This window comes from Bubalus bubalis, chromosome 8 (genome assembly GCF_019923935.1).
Source record: "Bubalus bubalis isolate 160015118507 breed Murrah chromosome 8, NDDB_SH_1, whole genome shotgun sequence".
Classification (NCBI taxonomy): Eukaryota; Metazoa; Chordata; class Mammalia; order Artiodactyla; family Bovidae; genus Bubalus; species Bubalus bubalis.
In genome coordinates this window covers 24758050-24784199 of record NC_059164.1, presented here as the reverse complement: position 1 = coordinate 24784199, position 26150 = coordinate 24758050, and the positions used below count along the sequence as shown (strand labels likewise).

The 26150-nt window shown below is 37.8% G+C and overlaps 1 protein-coding gene across 2 annotated transcripts in view; it reads left to right on the top strand.

The window, feature by feature from the left end:
* Positions 1 to 26150, top strand: part of ANKMY2 (ankyrin repeat and MYND domain containing 2) — a 39085-nt gene that overhangs the window by 10991 nt on the left and 1944 nt on the right. For both annotated transcript variants that reach the window (XM_006057039.4, XM_025290932.3), the window contains exons 3-9: positions 3644 to 3782; positions 6641 to 6739; positions 12878 to 13038; positions 17927 to 18141; positions 19021 to 19156; positions 23298 to 23426; positions 25361 to 25490. In XM_006057039.4, coding sequence (XP_006057101.1) covers positions 3644 to 3782; positions 6641 to 6739; positions 12878 to 13038; positions 17927 to 18141; positions 19021 to 19156; positions 23298 to 23426; positions 25361 to 25490 — 1009 coding nt within the window. The remainder of the gene's footprint in view (positions 1 to 3643; positions 3783 to 6640; positions 6740 to 12877; positions 13039 to 17926; positions 18142 to 19020; positions 19157 to 23297; positions 23427 to 25360; positions 25491 to 26150) is intronic.

Here is a 26150-nt window from a genome sequence, read left to right as displayed (position 1 = left end):
TCTATGCAATGGAGTATTACTCAGTTATAAAAAGGAAAGACATCCTGGTGCATGCTACAACATGGTGAATGTCGGGTAAAATTCTGCCAAGTAAAAGAACCCAATCAAACAAGACTGTGAATATTATGATTCCATTTATAGGAGAATTCAGAAATGAGCAAGTCCAGGATACAGAAAGCAGATTCGTGGTTGACTAGGGCTGGGTGATGGGATTGGGTGGGGGCCAATGGGAATGACTGTCAGTGGGCATGGTGTTTCTTTTGGGTATGACAAAAGTGTTCTAAAATTGATTGTGGTGCTGGTTGTTCCACTCTGAAAATACTAAAAATTATTTAACTGTAATGTTAAATGGGTAAATCATATCACAATGAAACTGTTTACAAAGAAAAGATAAAACAAAGTTATCAATTTAAGATCCCCTGCCCCCCAAAACATAGACAGTTAGGAAAGTAGAAGCAAGAAAATCATATGTATAAACACCAAGGAAGTAAGTGAGAGCATAACTGCAGTGAGAAAAAAAAAATTGTCATAACTTTTATATTTAAGCTAATTCATTTGAAAACCTATATGAAAGTAGTGATTTTTATAGAAACATTAAAATGAACATATTCATCTCATATAGAAGTATAAAAATGGAAAATAAAAGATTTGTGTAAATGTATCTAACTGCCAACTACCTTTTAAAGCTATAGACCTGAGTAAGTTTTACAAAATGTTCAAGGACCATTTAATTCTCATTTTACACAGATTGTACCATTAATTCATAAAAATACGGGCAGATGCCCAACTCATTTTGATAAAATAATCTTAATGCTGATGCCAAAATAGGAAGAAGCCCAAGCAAACTGTGGGCTCAATGCACTTTGTAAATAAGGATTCAGAAATGCTATATAACATACTAGCAACTTTATCCAGCGGTGTATCAAAAGAATAATAAGACTTAACAAAGTAAGGTTTCTCCAAGATGACGGGATGATTGAAATTAGAAAATCTTATGTAAATCACTATTTTGCAAAGTAAAAGAGAAATATATAGATCATCTCAATAGATATTATAATGTATTTGATAAAATTTAGCTACTGAGGGTAAACACTCTTTAACAGATTAAGGTAGAATGGCTCTTCTGTAGCTTAATAAAAGAATAAGTTTCTGGAAACCCTCCACAAGCACTGGCATCCTATTTAATGTTTAAAACATTAGACACACTCCTATCCTATCCTATCCTATATATGTTTAAACCTGGAGAAGGAAATGGCAACCCACTCCAGTCTTCTTGTCTGGAGCATTCCATGGACAGAAGAGCCTGGTGGGCTACCGTCCATGGGGGTCACAAAGAGTCGGACATGACTGAGTGACTAACACACACTAGGAGCACTAGGATCGAGACAGAGAGGTCCTGGACATTCTGTGAGTGAGCTGCACACAGATCTGGCCTCCTAGGTATTCCTTGAACACAGAACACCAAAGAGTTTTACTCTTGCAGTCTCTCTACTGGAGCATTCTTCTCTGTTTAGTTGCTGAGTTGTGTCCAGCTCTTTGCAACCCCATGGACTGTAGTGCACCAGGCTCCTCTATCCATGGGATTTCCAAGCAAGAATACTGGAGTGTGTTGCCATTTCCTTCTCCAGGGGCTCTTCCTGACCCAGGGATAAAACCTGCATCTCCTGCTTTGGTAGGAGCCCATTCTTCTAGTTATTCAATATTTACATCCTTCCTCCAGGACTTTGTTCAAAATGCCACCTTGTCAGAGGCATATTCTTTGACTGTACTTTTAAAAATAATAACCTCCTCTAACCTAGTGGCATTCCCTCTCCTGCTTATGCAATGTTGTCTCCCTATAGCGCTTATTATCACCATCTGACTTGTCACCCCTACTAAAATCTAAGTGCCCAGGACTTCGACTTCAGGGGCTTGGGCTTTGTTCATTGCTACGCACAGTGCATAGGTTTGTCTGACATAGCTTAGGCACTCGGTAAGTATTTGCTGAATGAATGCTTTTTTTAATGATAATAGGATTATAACTTAGTAGACTAATATTGATGAATTCTTTAAGAGTTACGAGAGAGAAACTTTAATTATTTTTAATGTCATCATATCTAAAGTTTTTAAAACTACTCCCTTATCATTTTCCCATTACTACTGCCAAGAAACTTTTGACTACTCCTACTAATTTGCCTCTTGTACAACCTCCCAATAATTCTCATGTCAACATAACCTCTGATAATATTGAGGATTATGTTCATAAGAATAGTCTAGAATCACTAAAAACAATTCAAATTATGTTAGTATTCTAAAATTTTCCAAAAATGAGATTATATATTTTAGAGAGGTTTTTACCCAAAACAACTGAAATTCCAGCACTCAGAGAGTCTCTCCTGGGTTCTGAGAAAATTTGCCTATAGGAAACAGCTCATTTATTTATCCACCAAGTGGTTTTAGATAATTAACATATAAGGTTGGATGTTCATTAGATATGGACAAAACATGTGGAGACTAAACAATGTGGCCTGGTGTAAATACTACTGACCATTTCTCCATATTCATATAATCACATAGACGACCAAATTATATTTAGGACTGAAATATAAATGTGATTTTGAGGATCATTGTTTTAAAATTGAGGGTACTTTAATATGCATTTCCTGCATCTTGTTGTTCTCATTGGCAGTAGTAATTCATGAAACTCTTCAATTCAGTAGATACAGATGAATTCAATCAATACATAATAATATTCCATGCTATGGATATACCGTATTCAACTTTCCTCTTGATATGTATGCTATTTATCTTAAGGTTTTTCCTTACTTTTTTCTTTCTTTTGTAGTGCATTTGTATCTCTTTGTTCCATTTGTTTCTTCAAGAGCTATGTGTAGGCGAGATGAGAGCTCTGATAAATTTAGTTTCAGTCTTGCCCTGGCCATTTTATTAGTTAAGTGAGGTTGAGCAATTCTTCTCTGAATCTGTTTGCTAATCTGTTGAAAAGCTGAAGTAATGAAACTATCTTTTTTCTTTAAAATTTTTAATATAAATGTATTTATTTTAATTGAAGTCTAATTACTTTACAATATTGTATTGGTTTTGCCATACATCAACATGAACCCGCCACAGGTGTACACATGTTCCCAATCCTGAACCCCCCTCCCCCCCCCCCCCCCCCCCCCCCATACCATCCCTCTGGGTCATCCCAGTGCACCAGCCCCAAGCATCCTGTATCCTGCATCAAACCTGGACTGGCGATTCGTTTCACATATGATAATATACATGTTTCAATGCCATTCTTCCAAATCATCCCACCCTTTCCCTCTCCCAGAGTCCAAAAGACTGTTCTATACATCTTTGTCTCTTTTGCTGTCTCACATACAGGGTTATCATTACAATCTTTCTAAATTCCATATATATGTGTTAGTATTGGTGTTTTTCTTTCTGGCTTACTTCACTCTGTATAATAGGCTCCAGTGAAACTATCTTTTTTCCTCAGCAGTTTATAGAATATCCAAGTAGGAAGTGAGTATAAGAATGTAGATTATAAAGATGGTTTTATTAATTCATTTTATTTTGTGTTCTAACTTAATTGCATAAATTGTTCATAGGCGGGGGAAAGGTAAATAAGTAAAATTAATATTTTTTTCCCTTTCTGTTAAAGAATGGAATGACTCCTCTAATGCATGCTGCATATAAAGGAAAACTTGATATGTGCAAATTACTTTTACGACATGGAGCTGATGTAAATTGTCATCAACATGAACATGGATACACAGCCCTCATGTTTGCTGCACTTTCTGGTGAAGTTTTCGCGTTTATTCTAATACAGTAATAATAGTCACCTATACAAATTTGTTATAAGTTTATGTATATTTTTTCATTAAGTGTGTTTTTGTTGTAGTAATTTTAAGATCATGTCTTATGGAAAGACATGATGGGAATTGGTTTTGAAAAGGTACAATGTATGAAATATGTTATAGTTAATTTGGTGATGTTTCTTTAGTTATTTAAATCAACTGATTCTGTTGATGGTATGCTTTGTTTAGAGCCATGAAGCTTGATCTTTTATTCTTACAAGTCCCTTTGATGTTCTATAGTTTTATATTTTGAAGTAATACTGAAGCTTCTTTGTTGTTCTCTTGACAAAATAGCTGCTACGATAGAGCAGTTTGCTTCACTGACATTTCTGTATGAAATAGGGTGATCTGTTTAGAAACTTACTCTGATTCATGTTTCTTATAGTTTGTAGAATGAAGACAATTTGGGAAGTATCTAAAATTAAGTGGAATTATCTGTACTTGTTACAGTTTTTAAGAAATATGTAATATAATATTATCATGCTTTGAAAGCAGTAATCTGTAGTTTTTTTAATCCTGGAACTGGAAGGCATTTCTAAGCATAACATAAAATATATGCTTCAAAAAGGGCAACAGTGCCTAATTTGATTACATAAAATCTTAATATTTCCATATGTAGAAAATACTCTACATAGAATTAAAATATAAATTAAACAATATGGAAAATAGTTATTACATGTCTTAAAGGGTGTTCAGTTCAGTTCAGTGACTCAGTCGTGTCTGACTCTTTGTGACCCCATGGACTGCAGCATGCCAGGCTTCCCTGTCCATCACCAACTCCTGGAGCTTACTCAAATTCATGTCCATAGAGTCGGTGATGCCATCTAACTATCTTATCCTCTGTCATCCCCTTCTCCTCCTGCCTTCAATCTTTCCCAGCATCAGGGTCTTTTCCAGTGAGTCAGTTCTTTGCATCAGGTGGCCAAAATATTGCAGTTTCAGCCTCAACATCAGTCCTTCCAATGAATATTCAGGACTGATTTCCTTTAGGATTGACTGGTTGGAGAGTCCCTTCTCCAACACCACAGTTCAAAAGCATCAATTCTTCGGTGCTCAGCTTTCTTTATGGTTCTACTCTCACATCCATACGTGACTTCTGAAAAAGCCACAGCTCTGACTAGATTGACCTTTGTTGGCAAAGTAATGTCTCTGCTTTTTAATATGCTGTCTAGGTTGGTTATAGCTTTTCTTCTGAAGAGCAAGCATCTTTTAATTTCATGGCTGCCGTTACCATCTGCAGTGATTTTGGAGCCCCAAAAATAAAGTCTGTCACTGTTTCTATTGTTTCCCCATCTATTTGCCATGAACTGAGGACCAGATACCATGATCTTAGTTTTCTGAATGTTGAGTTTTAAGCCAGCTTTTTCATTCTCCTCTTTCACTTTCATCAAGGGTTCTTTAGTTCTTCTTCACTTTCTGCCATAAGGGTGGTATCATGTGCATATCTGAGGTTATTGATATTTCTCCCGTCAATCTTGATTCCAGCTTGTGCTTCCTCCAGCCCAGCGTTTCTCATGATGTACTCTGCATATAAGTTAAATAAGTAGGTTGACAATATTCAGTCTTGACGTACTCCTTTCCCAATTTGGAACCATCTGTAGTTCCATGTCCACTTCTAACTGTTGCCTCTTGACCTACATACAGATTTAACAGGAGGCAGATCAGGTGGTCTGGTGTTTCTGTCTCTTTAAGAATTTTCCACAGTTTGTTGTGATCCACACAGTCAAAGGCTTTGGCATAGTGAATAAAGCAGAAGTAGATGTTTTTCTGGTATTCTCTTGCTTTTTCAATGATCCAGTGGATGTTGACAATTTGATCTCTGGTTCCTCTGCCTTTTCTAAATCCAGCTTGAACATCTTAATGGGTGATATCATTATATATGTAGGGTTCTTATAAATCAAATGGAAAACAACAAATATTACAGTAGACAATTAGAAAATTGAACAGGAACAAAAGAAATACAACTGACTTAAAAACTCAAAACCACTCTCACGAACAGAGAACATCAGATTAGGACAACAAATGATAGTTTTTCACTTACAGTATTGGCAGAGGTTAAGGAGGAGTGATAAAGCCCAGCATTGGCGTGGGAACTTTTTGTGCACTGTTTTGGGAAGTGCACATAAGCCTAACCTTGTTGGGAGGCTGCCTGGTAAAATGCATTTAAAATATACATAACCTTTGATCCTACAATGTTTTCCAGGAACTGTTCCTAAGGAAATCATAATTCAAACTTGCAAAAAGTAACAGAAAATGCTATTCACTGAGTATAGTTTATAATAGCAAATGATCTATAATGATTCCTATAGTCAAAGAATGCAAATAAAATAACCGTGAATGTTTAAACAGGACAGAGCGTAGAAAGATAGGTCTTCAACCGTCAGCAGTTATCTCAGGGCCTCTAGGAGTAAGGGAGGGGATGAGTTAGTAGGCATTAGTGAGGACTTTGATTCATTTTCTTTTTTCTGTCTTTGTTTTTGTTGTTATTTTGTTTTGACTTTATACTAAGCAAGGAAAAACATACTTTGTCTTGTTTTTTAAAAAAGTGATATTCAATTCTGTGCCATTTTTGTACTACTTCATGTTTTCTATTCTTTTCTAGAAAATAAGGTTGATTTCTCTGTGGGTTCTGTCGCATTTTACTTTTTACTGTAGTTATGATAAATATTTTGGGAAAAATGAAAATATCCACCAGATAGAAACCTGAAACTAATTGGGGAAAAAAAAGTGTGGATTATTTAAAAGGCAGTATTTGAATTGGGCATTCCTTATTTTTAACAAATGTTTCTTTTTAACTCTAGGTAATAAAGACATCACGTGGGTAATGCTAGAAGCTGGTGCCGAAACAGATGTTGTCAACTCTGTAGGAAGAACAGCAGCTCAGATGGCGGCCTTTGTGGGTGAGTTTTTAGGACAGTTTTACATTAGGTTATACCCCAAATTTCCCCCATGGAAAAAAAATGCCACTTTGCTTCTCAGAGTGTAAATACTGTCATGTGTCCTTTTTAAAAAGCAAACGTTTACGGTTTTGTCTAACTTAATGAAACACCTAATGACATTTTGGAGAACATGAACAAACTGTTCAAATTTCCACTCTGAGATAGAGAGTGTGGTGAGGCCTTTCTGTTGCAGTCAAATGCTTGAATGAGAATAGTTTACTCCTCTAAGGAAGTAGTTAAACCTAGTATTTAAGAATAAGAACTGTGGAGTCAACTATCTGGGTTGAAATTCTGTTTGTACCACCTAATAGGAAGTTACTTAATGATTTTGATCTTCAATATAATGGTTACATGATCATTAAAATAGGAAATGGCAACCCACTCCAGTGTTCTTGCCTGGAGAATCCCAGGGACGGGGGAGCCTGGTGGGCTGCCGTCTATGGGGTCGCACAGAGTCGGACACAACTGAAGCGACTTAGCAGCAGGAGATCATTAAAAGGATTAAATGAAATGATAGACCTAAAGAGCTTTAACTGTAGCTCTCAATAAAGGCCATCAGTTATTCCTATTTACAATAATTATAACAATGATTAGGAATGAGTATTAATGATAATACAACATACAGCTGTTTCAGTATCATCCTCAGCAACCATCAACATTTATTGTGTGTGCCCAGTATTTCTTGGTATGTTAATCCTGTTACTTGATAGAGAGGGTTTAGAAGAGAGTGGGAATGAATATTTGATGTTTGGTATTTTGGCCCCACTGAGTTGGCAGTTAGCAGAGTCCACTGATAGAAAAGCAAAATCAGAAACATCTGATTTATTGGGAATACAGTAAATAGCTTTGTGAGACCAAATGATTCATGAAACAGATACTTAACATTCACAACCTATAGATCAAGCATCACTCTAGGTGCTTTGGTGAATAAAACAGGATATTTGTGTATTTATGGCACTTAAGTGGCTAATAGGAATGACTGCGAAAATATACTCTGGTGGATGACTTAAGGGTTCCATAGAAATACATCAAAGGGAGGGATCTTCTCTCCCATTCCAAGGGAATGTCAAGAGAGAAATTACTTTTAAGCTGAGATATAGGGGGAATTTGGAGAAGGCAATGGCACCCCACTCCAGTACTCTTGCCTGGAAAATCCCATGGACGGAGGAGCCTGGTAGGCTGCAGTCCATGGGGTCGCTAGGAGTCGGACAGAACTGAGCGACTTCACTTTCACTTTTCACTTTCATGCATTGGAGAAGGAAATGGCAACCCACTCCAGTGTTCTTGCCTGGAGAATCCCAGGGATGGGGGAGCCTGCTGCGCTGCTGTCTCTGGGGTTGCACAGAGTTGGACACAACTGAAGCGACTTAGCAGCAGCAGCAGCATAGGGGGAATTAATCAGATATGGGGGACAGTTAACTGTATATGGTATTAAAATTTATTATTGTGTTACTTAAAGCTACTCATAGTAGGTACAGTTGACTAAGTCAGACAGTCACAGAGTCACTTTTTTTCACAGCTCTATGAAAACAAATATTCTTGTTTTATTTTAACTCAGTTTCAGGAAGATTTGAGAAAGGTATGACCTTGCTGAGCAAATTGCAGAGAAATATTTGTCTCATAGTTAAGGGCTCCCTGGTTGCCACCACCTCACCTCTCAGCTAATTTTAAGGGTGTCAGTGTAGTAAGAAAAGAACATTAAACTAGGAATCGTGAGACTCATATTTTAGTTCATGTCTGCTCCTAATTATTTCCAAGATCATAGGCAAATCCCTTCACTGCCATATCTTCAGTTTTCTGATATGTACAGTGACGCCAGGGAATTAAATGATCTGAAATTCTGTTTAACTCTGCAAGTTTTCATTATGTCCACGATGTAATGAAATAGAGCTCAGATAGAGGTTAAGTGTCTTTCCCCAGACCACAGGGCTGAAAGTAGTGGAGGAGTTTGTGTTTCAACCATTAATAAAATAGTTTTCTTTTTCTCCTTTTTTTTTCTTTTAATACTACCATGTTAATAAAAATCTAAGGTACAAATGTCTTCATTTCCATCCTAGAGTGAGGGTAATGTTTTCATTCCATTTTAATCTATTTAGACTAATTTCATAGAAAATTGCATTGCACCCTTTCAAGTTGACATTATATTTTCCTTATAGTTAGTCTTATTAAAAACTCATTCTCCCACTTTTATTTCCCTCAATCAGGTCGATACATATACATTTGTATTCATATGTGCAAGATTTTTTAATCTTTTAAAAATATGATCATAGAAATATATTCTTCCAGCTTTCTTCTTGCCAGTATACCATGGAAGTCCCTTAGGTGATGGTTTGTGTGTTTTCTTGTATTTCCTTAATGTGATTGGCCTATCCTTGTTAGAGTACATTTCCTTTCTGTTTTTATTAACTTAAAAATCAAGAATGCTTTTCTGTTCTACTAGTACGTACTCTGCTATTCACAATGCTCCCAGTTAAACCTGTATTTCTTAGTTATTATCTAGAAATGAACAAAACTATAGCTGGTGCCCCACCCTTAAGATATTATATTTGCCCATTTAGCAACCCCAACAAGAGGAAATCATTAAAACTCAGTTTATTTCTCCACATTCCCTGTGTTTGTCAGGCATCCGGACTTTCCTTTCCTCCTCCACCACTACCACGAGGTGTGGCCTTGGCTGAGACAGTCTAGAATTTTTAGTACCAATGTATCATTAGAATGTCATCCACGGTGTGTTCTTTCTCCTTTAGCAGTCCCCGCCATCTACAGTGTAATTTCTCTTGTCATGCTGTCTCCACCCATTGGGATTGACTGTCTCTGCTACCAAGGGCTGTTGTTCTTTCTCCACACTATCTTTTCTCCTTGCTCCATCTTGATCATTGTTCTCATTTAGCGTTTGATTATAGGACCTTCTCAGATTGCACATGATTTGAAACCCATCATAACCAAAGCTATCTTTTTCTCTGAAATGCAAGTTCTATCTTGGCTTGTTCCATGATTCTTGTATCACTGCTCTGCTCTCTTATATGTAGACATGACTCCACAGTTTTCTAAATCCTGGTTTTGCAAGTGCGAATGTGATTTGTCTTTGTCAGCTTTTCGTTTCTTATGCTAGAAGTGTGTTTCAATTTCAGTTTATCCTTGAAAGTAAAAAATTGTACTGGATGTGTCTGATTGTATTTATGTTCTCATAAATCCTGCCTAGGACTGACTCAGTGAGCCCATTTAGTCTAGAAGACTCAAGTCCAGTGGCAGTAATGATGGAACACAAAGTGGTCCCCACCCAGCTCCCGCTCCCAGCATTTATTTTCTGTATTAATAGTACTGTTTTATTTGCGTGTATTCCAAATTCATAAATTAAAAACTAATAAAGCTAAATATTTAATAATTTCAGTTATAAAAAATTAAATATACATTAAGAACTTATAAAGATAAACTTTAAATATATATGTATATCACTCTGCTGCTGCTGCTAAGTCGCTTCAGTCGTGTCCGACTCTGTGCGACCCCATAGATGGCAGTCCATCAGGCTCCCCAGTCCCTGGGATTCTCCAGGCAAGAACACTGGAGTGGGTTGCCATTTCCTTCTCCAATGCATGAAAGTGAAAAGTGAAAGTGAAATCGCTCAGTCGTGTCTGACTCTTCGCGACCCCATGGACTGCAGCCTACCAGGCTCCTCCTCCCATGGGATTTTCAGGCACGAGTACTGGAGTGGGGTGCCATTGCCTTCTCCTGTATATCACGCTAACAGAAATTATTGATGGATTATTTAAAATATCAGAATAACCTAAGCAATATCTAAAATGAGAAAGATAAATCTTGAAAAAAAACAACATGTTTTTTTCCTTCTCACAAAGGTGTAATTTTAAGAAACGCGTAGTCCTGTGATAGTGTCATTGTTATATAGCCATTATTTTTATGCACAGATATTTCCAACTGCTAACAGGGCTTTTTCTGAGTATCCTCATTAGGGGACTGATGAGAGGATGTAAGTTACAAGCTAAGTCTATGTTTTTCTCTCTCTCTGATTCTTTTAACTTCAGATTTTCCTAGGTCTCTTTATATGTTGAGAAGCTTTTTTAGAGTATCTTTTTTTTTTTTAAACAGGAACATCTATCTTTTTATTGAAGCTGGATGTGTTTTAGAGCTTCCCTGGTGTTTTAAAAAAGCAGTGCAGTTTGTCTTCATCTGTAGTTGCTTCATGCACAGCTGTGAATTCCTGCACTCTGTTATCTGTGCCATGTTTTCATGCTGCTTGCAATATACTTGCTTGATGGTCATTTTCCTCCCTTCTTGAAAATTATGTAGGTAGAAATGATCTTTCCAAACAGAACACTTTATATTTTTTAGTATTTCTTGTTACTGTTTGACTTCTCAAGATACATATAATGGAGATTTCTGGTTTTAAAAAAAGAAAAAGAAAGTGATGTCTCAGTACTTACAAATAGCATCAAACACCAAAAATGATACGTCATCACTACTAAAATTTGCTTTCAAATCATGACTGTGTTGTTTTTATCATTTGTTTAATTATTAGTTGTCCATCCATTTCTTTTCTTTTCTTTTTTTCCCTCGGATATGTTTTTTTCAGCTCTCTCATCTTTCCCATAGTGATTTCTATATCCTAATTTTTAATCTATTTTGAGATATTTTATCTACTTCATCTTCTGCATTACTATTTTAGTTCTCCATTGTAACCAGGATTACCCTTCTCAGTTTGTCTATTAACTTTTAAAAATGGAATCTCTCTGTGGTCCATGAGAGTCTCTTTACATACAGTAATTGATCTGCTTAAGTATTCTTTGAGGGTTTTCTTTATGGTTTGGTTGTGGAGTGGTTGTAGTAGATGTTATAGTACACGTTCCACGGAAGAGGCCCTCTGTTGGAGACATTGCGTAGTCTTTCGAGATTGGATCCACTTGGGTCTGCATCTCCTAGGCAGTCAGGTAAAGCTGACAGGGTCATGGGCCATGAAGGGCTGTGCCATCTCTCTATACCTCTGGGCCCAGGGTCAACAAACCAGGAAATATTTCAGCCTCCGCTGAGACACAACTCTTGGGTTATCCTCAAACTCTTGGGCAAGCTGAGAACTTGACCAGCCTCAAAGATCCACCTGGACCACAGTGCAGTCCCCCTGCAAGTCACCTGTTGTCAGCAGGATTGAGCAGATGCTCCCTGGACCATACACAAGTGGGCAGGGGCCACACGGGCCACCCAGAGCAGACCCCTCTCCCGGAGCCCTGGCATCTGGGTCTGCTCCGCAGGACTCTTTCAGCCCTCATCAGGCAGAAAGGAGAAAGAAGTCTGTCTTGCAGAGATTCCTGGAAAAGCCTGCAATTGCAGATGGGCCCTGCTTGTCCAGAGGGGCCACTTCCTTGCTCCAGAGAAGTAGTGGAGAGTGAGCCAGCGGGGAGGAAGCAGCAGGGACGTGCAGTCAGCCGCCAGCTTCTCCAGGGAAGGTTCTGCTTTCCTAGAACAGTTTTTACCTCTGGGGATTGGCTTCCAGAAGTGGCACAGGGATCTATGAGGAGCTACGGTGTGGATTCCAAGCCTGTGGATTCCAAGCTTATGGAAGCAAAACCTTTTTCTCTATTTCATTTCACAAAAAGGCCAAGCTTTTCTCAAATCCAAGGGGAGGAGAGATTAGCTTAACAAAATGGGTAGTAATTATAATGACAATAAGAAACTTAATACAGAATAAATTTAAATTTTGTGTAAAGAAAGCCAGATGTGATTAGGGAAGAACAAACATCATTTGTATAGGAGTGGAAGAAGAAACATTTAAATTATGCACAACTTTTATTAAATATTTAGGGCCAGTTTTAAGTAGAACACTGCTTTTTTATTATTGTTGTTATCGGCATAATCTTCTTATGTATTGTAGATTTTGTGTCTTTAAAAGGGGATTATTTCTTGACTTCGAATAGCATGCTTATAGATGTTTCCTAAAATATTTTACCTCTCCCCTTCCTCCTCTACTCTCCTAAAAGTTAAGGACGTTGATGCATGTTGACTTGAGAAAACAGAACAACATAATGAAAAAATGGAAAATGTCTTATTTTGAATGATAAAACAATACATTTCCTATTTTCCTATTAAAAGGTCAACATGATTGTGTGACTATAATCAACAATTTCTTTCCTCGAGAGAAACTGGATTATTACACTAAGCCCCAGGGACTGGATAAAGAACCGAAACTGCCCCCAAAGTTGGCAGGCCCACTGCACAAAATTATCACTACAACAAATCTTCATCCTGTCAAGGTACTGTAGTTTATAGTATTTGCTTTCTATTTAAATTGTGTGTGTGTGTGTGTGCATGGGTGCGTGCTTAGTTGTGTCTGACTCTGTGTGTGTGCGCGCACACGCACGTGCTTAGATGTGTCTGACTCTTTGCAACCCCATGGACTGCAGCCCACCAAGCTCCTCTGTCCATTGGAACTTTCCAGGCAAGAATACTGGAGTGGGTTGCCATTTCCTTCTCCAGGGGATCTTCCCAACCCGGGGATGGAACCCCAGTCTCCGGCGTTACAGTCAAATCCTTTACCATCTGAGCCACCAGGGAAGCCCATTTATATATTGCTTTAGAATTTAAACTGCTCTTAGTATATGAGTCCTAATTGTCTTGGGTTGCTTTTTGTTGATGTAAAACTTGTGATAGGCTCTCCTGTTCAGCTGATACAGTGAAGTAGTGCTCTTGTTTGAAACCTACAAGAGAGTGAGGGACACAGACCAGAGCAAGAGGAAGAGTAAGGCAGAGAGGTGGGTTCAGCCAAAACCTAGCTTCCACTTCGTCTCACAGTGAGCTCTGTTTATTAGTGGCTCCAGAGAGGCAAGGAAACCAGGGTTTCCTGTATCAGTATGTCATGGTTGAAGTCTGTCCCCGGGGGAAAGGACAGCCGCCCAGCTGGTGCCAAGTGAGGTGGTTCTCTCTGGATGAAGGGAGTTCTCCGAGGAAGGAGGCAGCTCTGAGCCATTTCAGCCAAAAGTCCCAGTTGCAGGAACCTGGTATATGGGCCTGGTAATGAGGATCTGGGTGAGGGACCAACAACATCCAGTACAATAATTATCCTTCCAGGCAGTGTTTGGAAGTATAATCATGAATACATTTCTTTCCTGCAAGTAGGTATCTGATGCATTTAAGTAGTACAGTTCTTCCAGTAAATAGTCAAATCACACAGATTTTCATACTTTGTAAACCAACTCAGAAGTTCGCATAGCATACCTGGGAAACTTCAAGGGTTATCCTGAACTATTCCCACTGCTATTTTCTTCATACTTTATATATGACCTTTTTGCTTATAAAATGATTATGTTTTGAAAAATTAATCCAAATGAATATAATTTTTTCCATGAGTCACCTCAGGAAACAGCGCTGACCTTTTTCAGACTCCAGTGTCTGCCGTATGCCTTCATTCATAATGTATAGATTTGATAGTAACTCAGAGCTATTGGGGGTTTCTTTGGTTTGTTTTTTAATATTTATGTATTTATTTGACTGTGTTGGGTCTTAGTTGCGGCATGTGGGATCTAGTTCCCTGACTAGGGATTGAACCCGAGTCCCCTGTGTTGGAAGTGCCGTCTTAGCCACTGGACCACCAGGGAAGTCCTGAGAACTCTTTGTTGAGCAAGATTTATGTTGGGTCAAAACCTGAAGCTTCGCCTTAGTACAAGGTGTTATTATAATGTACTGAAATGGATTTCCTTAGTCTGTTACAAAAGAAAAATCTGGAATATACTGATCGTCATTAGAGTAAGTGGACAGCTCTCATGAAGTAACTCTTTTGAAGACTAACACACACTTAAAGATATAAGTTATAAATTATATGTAATATTATTACTTTATTGCTGCATCCCTTGGCTTATGGTCTTTTGAAGCTTGAGGAACACACACATAAAAAAATACCTTTCATGTGGCCTTTCCCCCAAGTTATTAATAATGTTCTGGACCATCAAGAGAGATGACAAAGTAGCAGATCCTCTCCCACACAACAGACAAGTGCAGTCTATTCTGTTTTTATTTTTCAAAACTCAGATGTTTTACTCGACATTTTGGAAGGACCACTAGATGCAACACTTGTGATCCTCGCTGGGCAAAAAAGAAATTCTGCCGTGGAGCAGGGGTTTGTGCTGCTCTCAATGTAGAGCATTTCTCAATGTAGAGAATGTGTGTGGTTTTAAAAGGCCTGCATCACTCCCCCTCCAGTCCGAGCATGACTCGGGTCCCCAGCATCTGGGATCTAATGCTTGGTAATCTGAGGTAGAGCTGATGTAATAATAATGGAAATAAAGTGCACAGTAAAGGTAACGCACTTGAATCATCCTGAAACTATCTCCTCCCCAACCCCCTTCTCCCCTGTGGAAAAATTGTCTTGCACAGAACCAGTCCCTGGTGCCAAAAAAGGTTGGGGACCACCGCATTACAGGATATCTTGGGTTTGATTGATTTAAAGATGTTTTCTGTATGTTTCTGATTCACTGTGTCTTATGTCTGTTTCCACCCTTTGAGATGACAGTAATTTCAGTTACTGTGACATTTGGGTCTGTAGAGTAATTTTTGATGTTTACACAGAACCTAGTCTCTCAGGGTTAAATATCCCAAGAATTATTATATCTGCAGTTATCTTTAAAGGCACATATTTTGCGTAAGTTAGATTAAGGGTATATTTATACAGACAAATTGTAAACTAAAATAGCCTACATTTTATTTTTTAGAGCACTTGGTTTTATGAGAGACTACTCTATGATTATAGTACCTTCTTTCAGACCAGACCTCGCCTTTTGTAGATATAGTCTATTTGCTTGAAAACCTTTCTTTATCCACACTTTAGTTAAAAGCTGCCCAGTTGCTTTGGTTATGGGCCATTTTCACTGCTTTACCCCTTTTCAAGCTGGCATGGGTCTTCAGAGGGCACATTATAAAAAAGTAACGAATAGCCACCAGTCAAATCAAAGACCTTTAAAAATAAGCTCAGTACAGCACTTGATCCAACAGGGCACCTTTTGCCACAGTGTACCTAACACAGATACATTTGTGAGGAGGTTAAGTGGCTGCTATAGCAATAAGGATGTTTGTTTTCAACAGGGACTTAGGGAATTGTGCTGATGGCCAGGATATAGACATTTATAAAGGAGAAAAACAGAGGCAAAAGGAAGAATGACAATAGAGTTTAGCAGGGTCCGTAAGCGATCAGAAGATAGATGTGTGCAAGTGATCCCGTTTTTTGATTTATTAACATGATTTTTAAGCCCAGAATTTATTTATTCATCCTCTGTAATTACTAATGTTTCCCTTTATAATGCTTCAGAGACTAAAGGAAGGAAATTAATTCAAGTATGCTTTCTTTTGTGTGCAGCTATGATAAATGCTTCCATGAGCTCATTGTTGAGCTGTGGATATGTAGCATTTTTCATTGTGTTTGGGCTTCCCTGGTGGCTCAGATGGTAAAGAATATGCTGGGTTCAATCCCTGGGTCCAAGAAATCCTCTGGAGAAGGGAATCGCAACCCACTGCAGTATTTTTGCCTGGAGAATTCCATGGACAGAGGAGCCTGGCAGGCTACAGTCCATGGGGTTTACTGATATATATTATAAAGCAAATAAAGTCTAATGTCTTAAACAAAAAAAATCATTAATCTGGGTTCTATTTGGGGTTTTTTTTTTTTTTTAAAGAATTCTCACATGCAAGTTTAGATCCTCTGCTTTGATTCATAATGTATACAAAATATTGGGCCAAGGGCATCATGTGATGGCAGTTGGTAGGAGAAATATAAATAATTAATGATTCTTTTCTTCTCTGCCACAAGTTAACTTTTGAATTATATAATGGTAGGGGAAGTTGCCAGCAAATTTATCAATAAGGATTCTGATTATACTTATTTCATGAAGTCTAGTTTGTTATTGAGTGCTATATTTGAAGTAAAATACTGGGCTGTGTATCAGTAGGGTCAGAAATAAGTAAAAGTCTTATTTTAATTTAACGAGAACATTTAGTTTATGTTAAATTTCCACATAGGAGCCTTGGGCATGGGTTTTCCTTAAGTTAACAATTACCTTGCTCCTTGTCTAAAGACAAGGATCTGATTCATGAAATCTGCCGTCTGTTGCTTCCTAACGTTTCGGTTACCTGGGATCACAATTTACTGTGACACGTAGGTTAACAAATACTGAATGACTTTCTGCTCTGAGAATACAGTTGTGCCTCTGTTTCCCACATGTTTACATTACTGTTATGTCATACGGATTTTTACAGGTGTCCTTATGCAATCAATAAAGAATTTGGGCTTAATCTGTACGTATTTGGGAAGTGTAGGACTCATAATGCATCATATTGGATAACTCTCTAATTATCCCCTTTTTAAAGCTATTTTTGCTTTCCTCTTTCATCTATTCATATTAATGATTAGAAATATATTAGGAAAATTTCCACAGAGAAATGTAGTTAGTAAGCAATACACCTTTTATTTTTAGACTTCCGCCTGTAAAAACCTCATTTCCTTATAATTAACAAGAATGAATGAGAATTGTGGTTTTCCTAGCCATGAAATTCTAACACTCAGTAATGTTAGCAAAAAGCAGTGATTGCTGTGTGATTTGTTTCTGTATATAAAGGGTATGCAAATATGCCATGCTTATCTTTAGTAAGAGAGCTTCCCTAGTTCGGGCGATAAAGAATCTGCGTGCAATATGGGAGATCCAGGTTCAGTCCCTTGGTCAGGAAGATTCCCTGGAGAAGGGAATGGCTACCCACTCTAGTACTTGCCTGGAGAATCCCATGGGCAGAGGAGCCTAATGGGCTACAGTTCATGGGGTTGCAAAGAGTCGGACACAACTGAGTGACTGACACTTTTATCTTGAGTAAAAGTGCTTTTAACATATATAGAAACCATGATTCCAAGTGGCCAGGTAATACTTAGTTTAACTGGATGACAAATCACACAATAACTTTGATATACAGAGTTCGAGAGAGTTCATGATGTCCTTCTGTTATTAGTTTTACAACTTGATCAGTGGCAATTTGCATTCTGATTTGAATTAACATAGTAAATATGTGACCATGAGAAAGACTTTATTTGGTAATCAAAACTGACGGCCTAAATTGAGCTGGAAAAATCTCTCATGGAATTTCTAAGCTCACTGGGGTTTCTTCTAGATTGTGATGCTTATAAATGAGAATCCTCTGCTGGCAGAAGAAGCAGCTCTGAATAAATGCTACAAGGTGATGGATTTGATTTGTGAGAAATGTATGAAGCAAAGAGACATGAATGAAGTACTGGCTATGAAAATGCACTACATCAGCTGTATCTTTCAGAAATGTATTAACTTCTTAAAAGACAGAGAAAATAAATTGGACACTCTGATCAAAAGGTACAGTTTTTACCATATCATGTATAAAATACACTCAAATGGATAATGTCTTATTATATGAAATCTCATTATGGCTTTAAAAATTAAACACTTTAGCAGCAGCTGTTATTGTTGAGATCACATTTAATCTGCCAGAAACCAGGGTCCCTATTAAAACTAGATTGACTATTCCATTCTGTACTATTTACAACATTTTTGCCGTCCTAAATTATGGGTTGAGAAATCTGAAGTTTGGAGAGGTTAAAAAGCATTTGTAAAATCATACAGCTAGAAGGTAGCCCAAGTCCAGGGTCAGATTCTCATGATTTTACTAAGAAAAGAGAACTAAGTCAGAAGGGTGTGACTTAATCAGCGTTTACATTCTTTGTTCAAATAACTGCCATGGTAATAAGTAACTAGCTAATCTGATAAACGTCTAGTATGTTTTACGTCAGGGGTCACCTTTTAAAATACATCCCTGGGCTCCTAAACCTGATAAGACCTGGCCTAATGGGCAGGGGGAATAGCAATTTGAATTGAATCAATCCTCATGATGTGACTACACAGTGAAAATCTTAAGCAGCAAAGAAAAGTGAAAGTGTTGGTCACTCAGTCATGTCTGACTCTCTGCAACCCCATGGACTGTAGCCCGCCAGGCTCCTCTGTCCATGGAATTCTCCAGACAAGAATACTGGAGTAGGTTGCCATGCTGTCCTCCAGAGGATCTTCCCAACCCAGGGATCAAACCCCGGTCTCCAGTACTGCAGGCAGATTTGTTACCCTTTGAGCTACCAGGGAGGCCCATGGAGTAAGGAAGGAACTACTCAAAGTTCATGTGTTCAGCTGGGAGGAAATGCTTGGTAATTCAATTCCAGTTACTCTTTTAAAACTATCTTTCAGCTTGTTAAAAGGCCGAGCTTCTGATGGCTTTCCAGTATATCAAGAAAAGATCATTCGAGAAAGTATCAGAAAATTTCCTTATTGTGAAGCTACTCTCTTGCAGCAGCTGGTGCGAAGCATTGCTCCTGTCGAAATCGTAAGGCTCTTCCTACCTAGGTTAACTCCGGCAGTAAGACCTAATTACCATATTTTATACAATTAGAGGCATGTTCTCCTTAGCATTATTTAGTTACCTAATAAAGGCATAATTGTCTTAAGGAAAATTTCAGAAACAAACATGGAGATAAATTTGCCTGCTAACACTGTTTCTGTTTCTGTGTTTTCCCTCTGTCCTCTTCTTTCATTTATATAGTTCATGGTTTAATACACAGTATTTCCTTAGATCAGAATATAGATCTTATAGTTACAGTGAATACTTACATTTTTAATGATGCGGTGAAACCTCAATGGGAGGATCACATCCAGTACGTAATACAGACCCACGTTTGTTTTCATAAGTAGCTTGTGAAAAACCAGCATAAAATCCCGTACTAGATGGAAGTAGGAATTGAATGTCTACCTTGATGGTTTCCTGTCTGGAGGATGTGAGAGGATGAGTTATAGGAAGGCTCATTGTGTATCCTGCTAAACAGTCTTAAAGTATGTCCTGCTTCTTAGATCCTCCCTTAATGCCTCTGATTTTATAAATTTTCCACACATTAAAAAAAAGTCTATTTATACTTAACAGTTATGGGAAGTAAATTTGAACTCTATTATCTGTTCTTTACTTACTTTCGTCATGTGTTTATTTAAGAGGTATTAAAGACACTCCCTGCCTTCCCTGTTTTGGATAGTTTTCAGATGACCTTATCTATACCAGTTACGCTTTTATACATTTCAATGAAATCCCTTACCAGCCTTTGTGTACTAGGCAAGAAACTGATCTTGACACTGTTACCATCCATGCCTTCCTCCCTCCCTCTGGCAGTGTCGGTTCTTCTCTGCCTTCTCTAGGCTGTTGTATCATTCTCAGCCTGAAAAATCAGGACTAAAAATGAGTTCCAGATGCTCCTTTTATGTATTAAGATGTCATCCAGTCAGAACCATTAAAGAAGAAAGGCCTAAGCAGAAAAGATGATTTCATGAAGTTCATGCATTGATTCTGAGAGTTCGCCATGATTTCACATAGAGATTCTTTCTGCTTGCTCTTTAATACGCTTGGCTATTTGGTGTTTAAGTTTTTGGAAGTTTAAAGTTAGCATATTATGAGGGTAGCTTATCAATTATGAATGTGTTTTGGCTGTGCATATCATACTCCAGCCAACTATGAATTAAATAGATCAGAGCTTACTTAATCCACATATTAAATATGTGCCCAGGGGTAGGCAGACCCAGTCTGGTACAGTGAACTAGGAACCCAAATCCTTTCCCATTTTCCCACCCAGTATTCTTTAGCCATATGGATTATCATGCACATGCTAATAACCTCACAGTTGCAAGGCATCTAATGCTCTTCCTCCAAACTCATATTCCTGACCCAGGCAGGCAACAAAATAAAATTGGTCTAGAGCTGGAAAGCATAAGCTTATCAGAGAAGCAATTAACAGTGGCTGCTGAGTGATATCCAGCACTAATAAGTGTAGTTGACATTGTACCTTTAAGGGAGAAAACAGAAAAACTAAAAATAGCAGGTCGGAGTACTTTTTAAAAAGTCAAAGCAGGTCAGTGTAGGACTCAACAATCCATCTTAGCCCTATATCATAGAACAGTGTAGTTAGTATGGTGTTTGACTGATGTTTATCCTAGTGATCTGAGTCATCAGTAATCAAGATAATATTTGTTTAAGACATTTTAGAAACATTTCTCTCTTTAAAAACTTCTGCTGTCTTGAAGACTTGATCTGCAGTGCTTGTGGTTGTGCGTGTCCCAGATAGCCACTGCTGACTGCTTGACAGATTCCAGTATTCTGCACGTTCAGAAGCCTCTGAAGCAGTATTAACCTTGTCCCTTGACATGGTAGTTCTCACGGCCGGCTGCCATGAAGATCACCTGTGGTATTTCCTGACCGTGTTAGCGCCTGAGCCCAAACCTCTGCCTGTCGTGGAACTCTGGCTTCTGCCTGTCACCGAGTTCAGCAGGAAGCATGAGGCATAGCTCTATTTAAGAAATGCTGCTCAAGCATTGTAACATGAGACTGTTAAAGATATTTTGCTTTATCATTTGAAGGTGTATATTTTAACTTCTGGAAGGCTAGCTAAGGTCTCTGATTTTATAGGATACATATTTAACAAAGTAGATGACAAGGTTTTCTATAGTAAGAAAGAATTCTTATCACTCAACTGTGACAAGAAAGATTTCACATGGTTACTCTGCTGTACCATCAATTTTTTTTTCTGAGGCAATAGTTCACATTAATAGCCATACTTCTAGCAAAAAATATTTTAGTTTTACTTCTGATATATTTGTGAGAATATCATTGTTTTGTGACTCCTCCAAAAGTCCCATCTTGGGGAAGATTTTGAACATGTCTCAGTCATGATTTTTTTTTTCCCCCTCAATTTTTATTTATTTATTTTTAATTTTTGGCTGCACTGGGTTTTTGTTGCTGCAAGGGCTTCTCTGTAGTTGCAGGAATTTTCAACAAGCTCTGATGCACACCCTCTTTTCAGCACAACTGCCATAGACATTCATTCTGTGCAGATATTCTGCAGATAATGGAGGCTACTCTAGTTTCAGCGCACGGGCTTCTCATCGTGGTGTCTTCTCTTGTCGTGGAACACAGGCTGTAGGGTGTGCGGGGTTCAGTAGTTGCGGTGCATGTGGGCCCTGGGCTCTAGAGCACAGGCTCATTATTTGTGGTGCACGGGCTTGGTTGCTCCGAGGCATCTGGGATCTTCCCAGCCCGGGGATTGAACCCATGTCTCCTGCATTGGCAGGCAGATTTCTGTACTACTGGACCACCAGGGAAGCCCTGTCTCAGTCATGTTTATGAAAAGAATATTTGAACATGTAATTGTAAAAACATTTAGGTACCAGTAATTCTCAAACTTTTCGTATGTTTCAGAATCACTTGTAATAATGCAGGTACAGGGACCACATCCTTAGAGACTCTAATTTAGAAAGTATAGATAGATCTGAATTTTGAACAAACTATCTGATACACTATCATTTCAGCACAACTGCCATAGCCATTCATTCCTGATGAAATTATTAACTTGTAACTAGTATCTGAGGTTTTATTTTAGCTCTTTTTCCTCACTGTTATATTATCTTCATTCCAAAAGAGAATTCTTAACTCTTGAACTAAAAAGAAACTTCGTAATTATTTGTTTTCAGGAGGAGTAAAGTGGTTTTGAAATGAGTCCTGTGTAAAACAGTGTTCTAAGGTGGTTATTTGTTATATATAACTGGTAAAATAAATACTCTTAGAAAGGAAAAGTAAATAAAAATATAAATTATGAACATTTCTACATTTTTAGTTAAGAATAAAGAAGCAAATTTGAAAAACTCAGAAACAAGAACTGTTGTGAATAGGTATGATAGCGCCATACCCTGTAATTGCTCTAAGTAGATCTTAATAGTATTATCCCAGGCAGATAAATATTTAAATAGGTCTTAATAGCATTACCCCAGGCAGATAAATATTTGCCCTTATAATTTCCTCTGTTAAGAAATTTCATAAATCCACTTTAGCAAGCCACTCTGATTTTCAGTAACTGTATAATTTTCATATTTTTGGTTTTTCTTAATAACCTAATGCAACCACACGTATAGCTCTTTAATCTTAAGAGTTTGGAGCATTTCAGTGATAAAGGTGATAATTTTTATCTATTAGAATTGTGGATCTACATCAAGTAAATAGTTTTAAATAGACAAGTTCTTTAAAACACTTAAGTTGCATTAAACTTTTAAGAATTATGATAAACATTTGTGATGTATCCTATAAATTGTCCCTCAGAATATGTATTATATATTGTCTTAATTCTCAGAAGGAAATTCCACTCTGAGTTCACTGTCCTATATCTGAAATCGTTGTATGCTTACTGAATAATCCCAGTTGAAAAATACATTTATTCTAGAATAGAGCCAAATTTTTTCTTTCTCAACATCTGGATCCACGACTTACCTGCCATGTACTTGGTGCAGAAAAAGGTGTCCTCAGAAAGGTGTATGTGTCATAAAGTCTGTGCAGGTTGTCTCTCTCCTTAATGATTTTGTCTCTTTTTCTCGAAGTGCCTTCTCTGTAGTCTGTCCATGGTGATTTCAGAGTTTTTTTTTCCTCTTCTTACTTCCTCTAGGGTTCTGATCCCACTGCATTCTCTGTGCTTACCCAAGCCATCACTGGTCAGGTGGGTTTTGTGGATGTTGAATTTTGTACTACCTGTGGAGAAAAAGGAGCAAGTAAAAGATGTTCAGTGTGCAAAATGGTAAGAATGAAGTTAAGTTCATTGACATCTGGTTTAGATTTCATGGAAGTTGGTAACTGAGTTTTAATATTCTATAAATGTAATGGCATTGTTTTCTAATAAATTCTAATATATTAGATATGAAGTATTGAATCTAATATTTTAAAATAATTTTGAAAAAGAGCTATAGGATACATGTAGTTCTATTCCCTCTTCTGTCCAGCTCACATGTTGCCCAGCTTCTATGCTGACCACACCCAAAAAAGAGAGTATGAATGAATGAATTGTTATGAGAAAACAAGAGAAAACTTATTCACAGGGGACTGAGACTGGTGCATATATGAGAACCTACAACAATTCATAAATATGCAGTCTTAAATCTTCCAATGTTGACTCAACTACTCTCTCTTCATCAGCTCTTCCTTGTAAAGCTCTCACTCCCTTCTCACTGTCACCAATCTTTAAGCTTTCTGTACCGCTACCAAGTTCTGCCAGAATTATCTTTATAAAGAACATATCTGAATGGATTCTTCTCACATACAGATACTACCCACATGCATGCATCTGTACATTCACTTTACCCTATAGATCATGTTAATTTCCTGTTGTTTTTAAGGCTGAAATTCTTCAGCATATTCTTCTGTAACCCGTCATGTTCTGCTAGAAACTTCTTTTCCAGTTTCATTACCTTTAGTTACTTACTTCCCTGAGCCTCAGTTTACTTATGTGTGAAATGGGGCTAAAGTTGTGAGAACTAAATGAGACCATCTATAATGATGAAGTATGGCCACATATAAAAATACTCCAAAATTCATTACTTAAAACAAGTCTTTTTTCCCCCTCATGTTTGTGGTTGGCTGGGGCACATCTGTTCCATGTGTTTCTCATCCTTCTTGGACCAGCAGGCCAGGGTGAACATGTCCTCATGGTGATGGTAGAGCTATAAGTAGGCAAGTAGAAACATACAAGGTCTTTTGAGGTCCAGCCTTGAAATTGCCATGCCATCTCATTTCTCTGGCCAAAACAAGTTGCATGATTATATTTAAAGTTAATTCTCCTCCCCTTCAGAGCAAAGAACTTTGAAGTCACATGGGAAAATGTATGGGTGCAGGGAAGAGTGAAGAATTGGGGCCAGTAATATAGTCTGTAATACCTTCTATGTATAACATCCTAGCCCAGTGCTTGGCACATAATTTTACAAAAATCTAAGCTCTATTTACACAAATGTATTGCTGTCCTAAACACAGCATTCACTTTCCTATTCCTGCATTTTTGTACAAGATATTCCATCCACTTGGAATGCTTCTTTCCTGTTTCTCTGTCTACTGACTCCCTCAATTTAGAGTGAGTCATTGCTTCCTCTGTGTTCCCATTGCTGTGACGTCCTGTTCTAGGATATAAATCATGTTGTTAATTATTAGCCTCCATCCGTGCTGCCCCATCCTGCTCTAGCTTCCTCTGGGACAACAATTGTATTTTCTTTGTCCTTGTACCATATCAATTCTGGTACACAGAAGTCTCTTAAATAAATCATATGTTAGAGTCTTTGGTAGACCATGTGTTATATATCCATTGTTGTTAAAAAGTATAAGCTAAAAATTGAAAAGGTAAACAATACACATTCATACATCATGGTTTTAAAATAAAGCACATTGGGAGTTAGTCACTTAGTCATGTCCGATGCTTTGTGAGCCCATGGACTGTAGCCCACCAGGCTCCTCTGTCCATGACATTCTCCAGGCAAAAATACTGGAGTGGGTTGCCATTCTTCTCCATGGGATCTTCTCAACCCAGGGATCAGTCCCAGGTTTCCTACATTCCAGGCAGATTCTTTACCCTCTGAGCCACCAGAGATGCCTAGAAAGTTAATATTTTTACACAGTACTTGATTTAATGTTGTAATTGAAAAATCATGTGACTACACCTCTTGAAAATAAACCTACAATTGCCTTCAGGTAATATATTGTGATCAGACCTGCCAGAAAACACACTGGTTTGCCCATAAGAAAATCTGTAAGAATCTCAAGGACATTTATGAGAAGCAACAGTTGGAGGCTGCCAAGGCAAAGAGTGAAGAGGAGAACAGTAAGTGTATAAAAACCGAGACTGTAATACTTGTCAGTAGGAAGAGGAAGGATCAATTATATTAACATAGGACACACAGGAACTGCGTCTTCTCAGGGAACCAAGGAAGACTGGGGTTAACCAACATCAGGATTACACTTAAATATATCCTTCTTTTGAGTCTCTGGGATAATGTACAGACTATAGTCAGCCTAGATAGCACTAGAAAATGAAAAACATAAAATTCTGAGAAATGGTGTTTATTCCCCTTTCTACTTTGTGATTCATGAGACTACTCTGGAGCCATGTGACTCTTAATGAATAATTTACTTATATTTTGCTCACAAAGGATTTTAAGGTCTTTGAATAAGGAAATAATTAAATTTCCCCTAATGGCTACGTGAAGATTTTAAGATTGGAAGCCTTTAACTTTCTTAATTATGAAACTGCAGGTAAAATTATGGAGTAAATTTATAAATTACAAGTTAACTTGCACAGCTTAACTTTCCACAAGTGTGAGGGCAGTGAGTCCCATATTATTTTTCCTCTCCTTCCCTCATAAAATGTATGACTCATTTTCATCAGAAACAGTGAGTTTGAGCTTGGGCAATGATTCACATATTGGAGAAGAGAAACGCCCACACTCTTACGTCCCACCCCAGAGGATATAGGATATGTATC